Source organism: Phalaenopsis equestris, unplaced genomic scaffold (genome assembly GCF_001263595.1).
Source record: "Phalaenopsis equestris unplaced genomic scaffold, ASM126359v1 Scaffold000235, whole genome shotgun sequence".
NCBI lineage: Eukaryota > Viridiplantae > Streptophyta > Magnoliopsida > Asparagales > Orchidaceae > Phalaenopsis > Phalaenopsis equestris.
In genome coordinates, this window is record NW_018164677.1 from 839634 (window position 1) to 850718 (window position 11085).

Below are 11085 nucleotides of genomic sequence, written 5' to 3' on the forward strand. Positions count from 1 at the left end.
ATGAATGTATGTATATATATATATATATATATATATATATCGGTATGTATGTATATCTATGTATGTATATGTGTATATACTTGTATGTCTGTATGAATGTATATATCTGTATATATATACATGAAGATATGTAAATATATACATATAGATATAGACTTATGTATGTATGGATACACACACACATGTATTTTTTACTATCCTAAATTTGCTTTCGGACCGCAACAGGGACCTAATTTAATAAAAGTAAACCAATAATTTGTCATGTGGCCACCCCAATAATTTATTGCTTGCAAACAGTTCGCATTACTGCATTTTTTTTCCGTCTGCGGAATTGAATTGACTGCAGCAGCATAATCGATGCAATCAAATAATTTCCTATTATAGTAAGTATCAATTAGCGATATAAGAAAATCGAAATAGCCAAAAAGAGATATTGTGTTTCCCCTCTGCCGCTAGAACAGGTTCACTCACCGAGCCAGCAAATACAGTCCGATTAGGGAGTAAAGTCACTTCTTTTATTAAAGAAACTCTAATTAATCAACTATTACAACTATGTGGTTACACCTGCGCTTCGATTTCTCGCCCCAAAATTCTCGTAGTCTCTTGCCTTCTCGTCTTCTGCGCCGCTTCATAATTCCAGAACCTATCGCTCGTCGCCTTCACCGTCACCAGGGAGTCCGGACTTGTCGCTCGCCGGAAATCTTGAAACCTTTGAGGCGCAGCACATATTGATGGAGAAGAGTACGCAGTAGTCGCATTTCTCTCAGATTTTCGAGTTTTAGTTTTTCTTCTGGAACAGTGTTTCGGCCTTTTTGGATTAGGGTTATTAGAAGCGTTGCATTTCTTTTGTTTATGTTTATGTTGATTTGAAGTGGTGGAGGAGAAAGGGTTTTTCTCAAATTTAGGGGCGAGGCTTCCATACAAAATTTCAAGGATATTTGTGTGAGAAAGATATTTCACATACCAACCTTCCAAAATATTAAATATAACATTGTAACCATCCAAACCTTAAATATAACATTTTAACGGCTATTTCAGTACAACTAAACTCGCTCATGAAATTTTTAAGTGAAGATTAGTGAGGCCTATGGTGAGTTCCCATCTTTTCTTTTTACGTTGTGCTCCGTGCTCCATGGGATGAGATTGAAGAGTTGTTATTCATGGTTGCAAGTAGGGGTGTAAATAGAGAAAATTTTCCATACGGAGCACGAATGCAACACTGCGTGCGGACTCCAGCCATATGTGCTATGCCGGACTCACATAAAAAAAATATTAAGTTCGAGTGGAACTGCGGATGTTATTAGGACAGTTTTTGAGAGTTTTTGAGGGGTTATTGAAACATTAACTCCAATAATGCCGCAATAACCTCTCAATAACCCCACAATAACCTCCGCGGTTACATTCTCAATAACCCTCCACCAACCTCCATGATACAGTATACGTGACATCATATTACTGGAGTCTGCACGTAGTGTTACGTACGTGTGCCGTATGAAAAATTTCTCGTGCAAATGAGCCGAGCTTGAGCAAGCCTAATGCTTGTTAATGTTTGGCTCGTTCAAATTTTTTTTGCGTTTATGTTCGGCTCGATTTGTTTGAAATAGCTAATGAATAATTTGTCTGTAGTCGGCTCGGATTGAAATTCGTTTGTTTGTATTAAGCTCGTGTTTGGCTTAAATTTAATTTGTCCACCTTATAACATTACAAATATGATTAATTAAATTACTGTTATTAAATTTAAAAAAATTAATTATGTTTTTTGCATCGAAATGTTTAGTTTATGCATTTTATAGTATTTCTCATAACTCAAATGCCTCACGTTCTGGATTAAAGAAAGGTCTCGGAATGTATGGTCCGCCTACCATTCCCCTCGTTCCGATAGAGTGAGCTGCCTGAAGAAGGCATGAGGGCAATGCTTGTTAGGAGTTGGGACAAAATAACTCATTTACCTACTTACCATCCAAATATTCTGTATTTAAAAATCTACACCTAAATTTATATTTTTTATAATTATACCCCACTCAAAATTTTTAGAAGATAATAAAATTTAGCATTTTCAAATAAATAAAAAAAATTACTGTAAAAGGATGGAAATATATATAATTATTTAATTATTTTGAGCCAACATGAGCCGAACACGAATGGACAAATTTTTGTTCATGATTGGCTCGTTTACAAATCGAGCTCAAAAAAATTATTTGTATTCGACTTGTTTACTTAACGAATGAACCTAATATAAGCTTTTTAACTAGTTAAACATAAGCTATTCTGGAATGACGAGTTTTTTTGATTGCCCTAGTTGCGAGCGAGTGAGAATACTTTCATTTGATGTCCTTTTCATTGTGCTGGCTAATATGATGAATTCTTGGAGTTTTGTTCGATGTGCGATGCCAAGGCATGTGAGAGTTTTGATTTAGTTTGATAGTTAAGAATTGGTAAATTTTATTTGAGTGAAAATATTAACCGTTTGACTTTCGTTCATTGATTAACCTTTGGGTTGAAAATTTGTTTAACAATTAGTGTATTGGTTAATCTTTGGTACCTTACAACTTTGATTTTCATATTCCTTACGTAGTGATATTTGAGCAAATGGTTTGATTGAAATTGAGTGGTTCTTATGGTTTATTGCTTCCATGACTTTCGGTTGCTTTCTACCAATGTTGAGCAAGGTTCATGAATAAGTAACTCCCATGATAAGTAAATGTGGTTGAGTGAACTCTTGATGTATACTGCTTGATAAAGTGAAAATCTTCCCACTTTTTGTGAGTGGCGACTAATTTGGAAACTTCTCATTTGAGGGGGTGATTGTTTAAGCACTTGAGATTATTTAGCTTGTCCCACACCATATAGTTGAAGAATATATTTATTTAGAACTAGTTATGATTATCACCCATAGGCTTAAATTTTTAGGTTAAAACTCGGTTTGAGTATTTAACTTACAATTAATCTCCATTAGTAGATAGTTCTACATTTTATTTTTTATTAACAAGTTTTTTTGCTTGGATATTGTTCAAGCGTTTCTTCTGTTTGAGCCAAAATGTGTAATTTAGTTGAATTATTTACGTCAGCATCATGTTAAAGTGTAGCATCTTTTTGTTCAAGAGAGCGGAAGCTCAATTCTTCATTTATTTTGTGCAGTTTTCACCGGCTAAAGATGGTAGAGCTGTGCTATAACTATATTCGCCCAACACTATAAGATGGTTACAGATGCCCATGCGCCACAGCTGAAGAAGACACAAGTTAATGTTGTATCAAGCATAGAGCTACAAAAACTGACAACTTAAATGCTCAATCTTTAAACAAGTTGGAATCCTCTGTAAGGAAAGTACCTGAAAGCTATTTGAGAGAATCATTAAGAGTAGAAAGAGATGGGTCACCGGATTTTCATATTAATATAGGGAAGCATGCTAATGAAGTTGTAACTATGATTAAAAATGAGGATTCAAGGTCCGGATTTCCCAGCACTTGCAATAGAGCCAAAAAGAGTACAATGCCACTAAGTATCAGATCTTTGAGTACTTGTGACAACGAAAGCAAGACTAGAAGTCCACATCGAATCAGATCTTTGAGTGCTTGTGATAAAAACAACGAGAAAAGAAACCCATCATTGATGGCGAGAAATGAGGATGGAAGAAGGTCAAGTCCTGAGAGTAAACAGCGAAAGGTGAATGAGGAAAGCAGAACTTCAGGGGGGATTGATAGCAAAAGTGATGACAGTGGTAAGAAGACAATTAGAAAGCATTTGCATGTTCGCGCTTACAAAAAATTATTGACAAAACATGCAATAGCTGGTGGAAACCATGGTATGTAATTCTTTTATTTCTTGTTTTTGTTTTATTGTTGAAATAGGCTGTGTAACCTACTTAAGTTATACTGGCTTTCTTTCTAGCTACAATGGTACTCATGTTTTTTTATAGCTTTGTGGTTTTTTGACAGTAATTTGATAAAATGATTCTTTGATGCTATTTTGATTGACCGTTTCTTGATTCAATGTAATTGAATTTGTTTGCATTCTCATATTTAATTTGTTAACTCACATGTTTAGGTGGCAAGTATGTTAAAGAGAAATCTTCGCAACAGGGGTATTTTATGAATTTAGGGACAAATAGTTCCAAGGAAGTAAAGGTGAGTGGAGATGTGGGCATGATGAAGGAGGGCGTACAAGATGAGATAGAACTACGTGTAGAAACGACTGAGTCACTAGAGAAAATTGACTCAAAAAATAAAAAGCTATCAGGTATTATTTTTGATTCCAAGTCTGATTCTGATGCTATTAATCAAGAACATAGGAATAAGTTGAATGGGCTTAAATATGGAAGAATGGTTCCCGAATTGAATTCTGAATTGAATTCTGACAATTTATTAGACCATTTGCAGAACTATGCAATCATGATCCCAGTGTGATAAATGTTGATTCACCTCTTTCCATGTTAGAGGTAAACAAATTCAATGTTTCTGACTATTGATGATATAGCTTCATGACATTTTGTGATGTCAATTATTTTCTTTCTCATTATAAAGTTAAATTTGTTTTACCTATTTTCCTATTTATTTTTTTTAAATTGCACATCTTATTTGTTTATTATTATTATTATTATTATTATTATTATTTCATATATATTTCTTTCTCTATTTGTCCATGGCTGTGTGTACACTAAACCTTCTTTTGGGAGTCCCTAATGCTAACTGCTTTCTCTGCAATTGCTTATGATTATCAGAAAGTTGGTGGCATAAATAACAAACAGATTTCTGAGGAGAAAATACTTGTTGTTACGAAAGATTTGACCAGTGCTCAAACTAAGCATAATATATGTTTGGTTTGCAAGGAACCTGGAAAGCTAATGTGAGTCTTCTTATGTTTTGGTTTTTATTCTTCTGAATCTTTTAATATTCTTTTTATGTGAACAAAAAAAATGATTGAATCTAACTAACGGGGTTTTTTATCTTGATGTATGGCATTTTGTAATTTTGGCCTGCACTTTTGATTCTATGTTACTTAATTGTTTGATATACACACGTCCTAAAATGTATTTTGAAATAATGCTCACTCTTATGTTTCTAAATTGAATAATTTTGTGAGAAAGCTTATTGTTATTGTTCTGATTAGCTTGAAGCCATGAGGAGCATCAAAAAATCAGCTTGAAGAGTTTGAAATAGGACGTTTATTATATCTTTCTCTTAATTTGAAGTGATGTAGGATGTTTTAGGGTTTGTAGTGGATATCTATCATGCAAAGTAGATTTAGATATGATCCAATTGTGCAACAAACATATAACTTTCATGGAAAGTTATCTATTAATTTATAAGTAATAACATTTATTCCAAGTGAAGATTTTGGCTCTTTTATAGTAATTACCTACAAAACATTTAAATATAATAAAGCCCGAAAAGAGACTGGAGGTTTGTGCCAAAAAAAAGAAAAAAGAAAAAAAAAAGTACTGTGAAAGAAGAGAAGGAAAAAAAAAAAAAGGGGGGGGGGGGGGGGGGGGGTAGGAGTCAAGAAGAAGACACCAATAAATGTCATGTCTAGGACGAGATTATGTCTTGTAGGATTTCAAGTGTCAAACATGATAAATGATTGAGAAATAAGAATCCTTGTAGAAGAATAATTTGTAAATCCAAAAGCAATTTTTTTAAGTTTAGAATTATTTTTAAACATGTGTAGGCTAGAAAGTAACTGCTAAATATGAAGTCAGTAAAAGTGAAGTTGAAGGCACGTAGGAACCTCTCAAGTACCACTAGTAAAGAAGCTACAGTTGCATGGAAGCACATGAAATGTTAATAAAAATTGGGTTCCACATGAACACTTCAAAATTATTATGACAAAAAAGCGGTGGGCTAACTATAGTTTTGCAAATAGCCGTACTGGTGGAGATTTGAAGATTTATATTTTTTTGAAACATTGGTTGCAGCATTAAGTGAAAACAATAACATTTTGATTTTTTGTTCTCATATTTTCCTATTTCTTAATTTGTTTTCTTCAATGTAGCATGCCTACAATATTGGTGCCCATGCAAATGGGATTCATTCTCCTGTATTTCGAGTGCCTTAGTTTGTTTAGTTTGCTATTGCAAGTTGTTTTTTATTTTTTTTTCATACTCTCTCATTTATTTATTTTGTGCTCCCTATTTTATTATGCCTCGTGGCTTGGAAAGCCTTATTTTCTTTTTCTATTAGGCATCTTAGTTGTGATCAATTGACTTTTTTCGTTCTTGGTGTCGTACTGTATCAAAGAAATTGATTAAATGAGCCTAATTTTTATGTTATTGTGGTGTGAATCTTGAATTGCTTTGAGGACTTCATTCATTTTCAAGATTCTTGTGAAATTTTAGATTTTGGAGTACTACTAAGTTATTGTATGCTGCAAATTGTTTGAGCTTTTAGTTTTGCCTCAAATGAGATTGCTCTTCATCTAAATATAAAGTTGGGAAACTATGTCTCATGATCTTTTGCTTAGTTATTCATGCGTCTTATCCTAGGTTTCTGTTAAAAATTTTGGATCATATGATATTTTGCACCAAATTGATATTGGAGCGTGTCATTGCTTTATTATGTTTACTAGAAGTAGGAGATTAATTGAACATTTAAAAATCAATAAATGATATAATTAATCATAATTTTAAGCAAGCATTTCATCTGATCAAATTATGTTCATACATTTAATGAGAGATATAACCTTGAGAAGTTTTGAGAATCAATCGATGCTTCAAAGATTTATTCAAAATCTCATCTACTTGATTCCGAAAAGGTTTAAGTTGGTGAAACAATGTTAGTAAGTGAAAAAAATATTCACTGTATATTTACTCGAGACAAACTTAAAGAAAAATATTTTTTATTCAATGAGTTTAGAGAACAATTTAATCATCACTGTAATAGTTGTAAACAAAGCGATTCTGCATTTGAATAATATGTAAGCTTTACAAATTCTTGTAGATAAATATAGTGAGCCCTGAGACCATGCTATTATTATTCTGTGTTTCATTGATTGTCTCAAGCTAAAGATTATGGATGACTTGAGATATGATTTACTTCTGACACTAAATGAGTTTTTTCTTTCGATCTTTGAATATAGTTGTAAATCATGAACATTTTTTTAGGGTAACCACACTTTTGATTGAAGTTCGTGATGATAAATTTTTCTCCTCTTATGTTTGTCTGAATCATGCATAGTCGTATGTGATTTTATTGTAGAAATAGTTGTTTATGAAAATTCTTTTGATGATGTATTAATTGAGGAAGTTAGTTTGCAGTTATAATGTAATCTAAATTTACTCTCAAACTTATTCTTGAACCTATATTTAAGCGACCGTTTAAAACCTGAGTTTGAAATCAAAGTTAAACATGAAGTTATTAAATCTTTTTTCATGAAATTGAACCACAGATTATGTATTTAAACTTTGATTGCTATTTAGAACATTATTCTAAGTTTGATTGTGAACCTGAAATTATATTGGAAATGGAATCTTTTCTTGATTGTGAACTTGATTTTCTAATTGAATGATTCTTTCTCTGGATGGGAAAAGGTTATGGCTATTGTATATGCCGAGTTGATTGGACAAACTTGACTTAAAAGAAATCTGATTCTTTAATCTGTATCTGTTCATTTAAAGCTAAAAGTGTAAGTTCATCGGAAGTAGTCTTTTAGTCTTATTCAAGAAGGTTGTTCCATTGTTTGTTGATACAATATTTCATTTTTTTTCTAGCCTTGTGGATGTTAAATATTTTTATCATCTCATAAATTAATAATAAGTTATGAATTATTATTGGTATCCAGATGTGTGTTGGAATTTTAATATTTTCATTGCTTGCTTCATATGACATTAGTTCTTTGCATGATTCACTTCATTTGCTTGAAGATATTCTCTAAAAAAAATTTGTTAATTATGATTAAATTTGCTGTTGATGTGAAAATAAATATCTATTTTAAACCAGTTGATAAGGTAAGGACATTATTACTATCAGTGCTATAGATTCATTTTTTTTCCCTATCCTCCTATGAATTCACATCTAACATTTTGTTAGATAGACCTACTAAACCTTTTATTGAAGCCATTTTCATATTGAGATTGTGTTAACTATTGATGGTGGATATCAGATATATCATACGTATTGATTTGATGGTCCTACTTACGATGATTTATGGATTATCTTATATGAAGCTTAATTGTTCTGATTGGTTCTACTTGACGAGTATTAAATTTTTATTCCATTTAAGTTGAATTCTTAAGGCGGATAAACATAATGGAAACATACAGGTTTTTGCTCATAAAAAGCACATGATAGAGCATTGAGACGAGCACAGAGATGTTTTAGCTTTTGGTTGACTTATTTTTCTGTTTTTTGTTTGCTTTTTTAATTTAACTTGCCCTATAATATTGTTGCATTTGATGATGAGATGCATTTTCTAGTGTTTTGACTAACTAGGTGAGTTTGATCTATTTTTTTTTAACTCTAGTTCTGTTAGTAGATGTCCGCAATCACTTGTATTTCGGTTTTATCTTGCTAAGTGATTTGGAAAGTCCTAGTATCTTTATTTTTATTTCTATTTTGTACCGTAGTTAGGAATGATTGATGTACTCATTTTCTTAGTATTACACTGTAGTGGAGAATCAAGCATTTGCTAAATACATCAAGATTTTCCTTGTAAAATGCATCTTTTTTTCTCTTGTTTGCGTCTATTTGTTTTCTTGTAAGGTAGATTTTTATACATTGCCTTGTGGATTTGCATGATTGAGATTGTCATGTTTGTCACATGCTGATTTTCTTTCTTTTTCGGTGTGAAATATTAAAGCATTGCAAGAATAAACATCAAGAAGATCACAACCAAAGGAATAAAATCACATCAATTATGCCCAATTTGAAAAAAAAAGTAGCCCTGATAAATTTTTTGTTTAATATTCTTCCTACTTATATTGAAAGAATTATTGTTTTTCTTATAAAGGTATTCTTGAGTTATTGCATATAAGCATTTCTTTTTCCTCTTCATGAACTTACTTAGAAATCCACTATCATTAGATTATTTTTATTACGAATACAGCTTTTGAAATAAGATTTGTATGCTTGTCTGACAAAAATATACAAATGATATATTGTAGGTTTTGATGTATATTCTAGTGCATGTTTAAATTTTGATCAACATTATAGCCTAGATATAAAGTAATTCTTTAGGTAATTATTAATTTTTAAGCCTAGAACAACATCAGATAGAGTTTCTTAGGTTTTTAACATCTTATGTAGGTTCAGACTTGATCTTCTGGTTCATTGATTTTGGCATCTTTGCCTCTTATCTTATTCTCACACCATGGTATCTCTTCTTATTTTATCTTATCCAATCTTATGTTGTCTTATTCAATCTTAATCGTCTTCAACCTTGGTCAATTTTATTTTTTCTAAGCTTATTTAATCTTATCTAATCTTATATGATCCAATCTTTTCCAAATTCAATCTAATTTAACTACTAATCTTTCCAAATTTATCATATTTATCCCGTCTTATTGATACCAGAGTTTAACGAAACAACAGGAGGAAAGCAATATTATTCATGAATTCAAATAGGAAAGCACAACCTAACAAACAAAATTAGGAAATTGCAACAAACACGACACATAAAACATGGCTAGGATGAATCTGGGATGGTGGTGGTAGCTGTTAGGGGCGTGGAAGGGCTGAATGGTGTGTTGGAAAGAAATGGATGTTGGTAGAAGTGGGGGAGGTGCAAAATGGCAGGGAACAACAAGTGTGGTTGCTGTCCTGGGTGGTGGCAGCAATGAGGTGGGGCGGGAGCGGCAGGATCAACAAGGGTTGGCTGTCCCAGGGCACTGGAATGTGAGAAGACAGCAGCGGGGTGTTTTTTGCTTGCCGCATCAAGGAAGGAAGAGGGTAAGGTGGCTAGGAAGGTTGAATGCTTCAGGAGAAGAGTAACTTTCTGTAGTTCTGGGTGGCTGCAGCAAAGGAAAGAGTCGGGGAGTGATGCAAGAAGGATGGGGGAGGGGTTTGAGGAAGGATAAGACCACCTCGACAGCGAGATACAACCGGGGCACACTCAAAACCTTAGATACAATTCCTAGAATGGTAAAGGGAGACATTGGTGTTTGTCCCGAACAAACACACACAAAAACTAACCCTAATACATCCCAAAAATAAATCTATAATAATAGGATGACTAGGAGTGGGCCTAAGAGACCGGCCGACACTCCACAACAAAGGAAGGCATGGACCGAGCTGGTTGTCGGTCAGCTTTTTCGATGATTTATTTGAAAATATGGAATATGAAAATAATTTTTAAAATTTAATTTAATATAATAGATATATAGTTTGAGTTTTAAAAGTAGTATGTTTTATCTTTCAAAAAATGAGACTAAATAGATCTCATTTGTCCAATAGTTTGCATAACCATGTCCGATACCGCGAATACTACACCCTCCCGAAAGATAAGTGTAGACCTCGGCGATAGACCCAATCCTGCAAACTAAGAAATTTGTGACATCTGTTTGGTTTGCGAACCTTTTATATATGACCGACAAGTTCCCCTATCTAATACAAAGATTAAATAGAGTTTATTTTATTTGGGTTCCAAGTTGCCTATAGAGGCAAACCCCTATAGTTAATTACAACCCGTTCTAGTCTTCAAGAATTCAAGGTTCAGGTTTTCAAGGTAGGATGAGGAAAATCAAGTGGGAATGACTCAATGCGGAATACTTATTTTCAGGAGTCCAAAGGAAGGAGAATGTAGATGATGTCACTGATCTGAGGTAAATCTCGATGACTTCCCAGACTATCTTACGGTGTGGCTATATTTTTTTGGAGACGATGTTAATTAATTGTTTGATCCTGTCAGTTTTATTATATGAGACTTACGAATGCATAATACTCGATTATGCAAATAACCCACAGATATATGAGGGTTTACGTCGTACCGTACGACAACCTCAGAACCTAAGTCGAGTTAGGACTTACGCTGCACAACATGGCTGTACAGAGGCCTAAAAAGAGAGTGTGAGGATTTACGTCACGCTAGGCGAGCTACCTCGAAGCCCTATGGGTTGTCATTATACTTGGTAGGGATAATGCTGAAGAAGATCCTCT

The 11085-nt window shown here is 33.2% G+C and overlaps 1 protein-coding gene across 1 annotated transcript in view; it reads left to right on the forward strand.

Moving 5' to 3' along the window:
- Nucleotides 1-435: 435 nt before the first annotated feature.
- The window catches only part of LOC110023906 (chromodomain-helicase-DNA-binding protein 3-like), a gene marked incomplete at its 3' end in the record, with an annotated part of 53170 nt that continues 42520 nt past the window's right edge, over nt 436-11085 (forward strand). The window contains 5 exon segments of the mRNA XM_020723559.1: nt 436-741; nt 3139-3803; nt 4046-4237; nt 4378-4436; nt 4719-4843. Coding sequence (XP_020579218.1) covers nt 3425-3803; nt 4046-4237; nt 4378-4436; nt 4719-4843 — 755 coding nt within the window.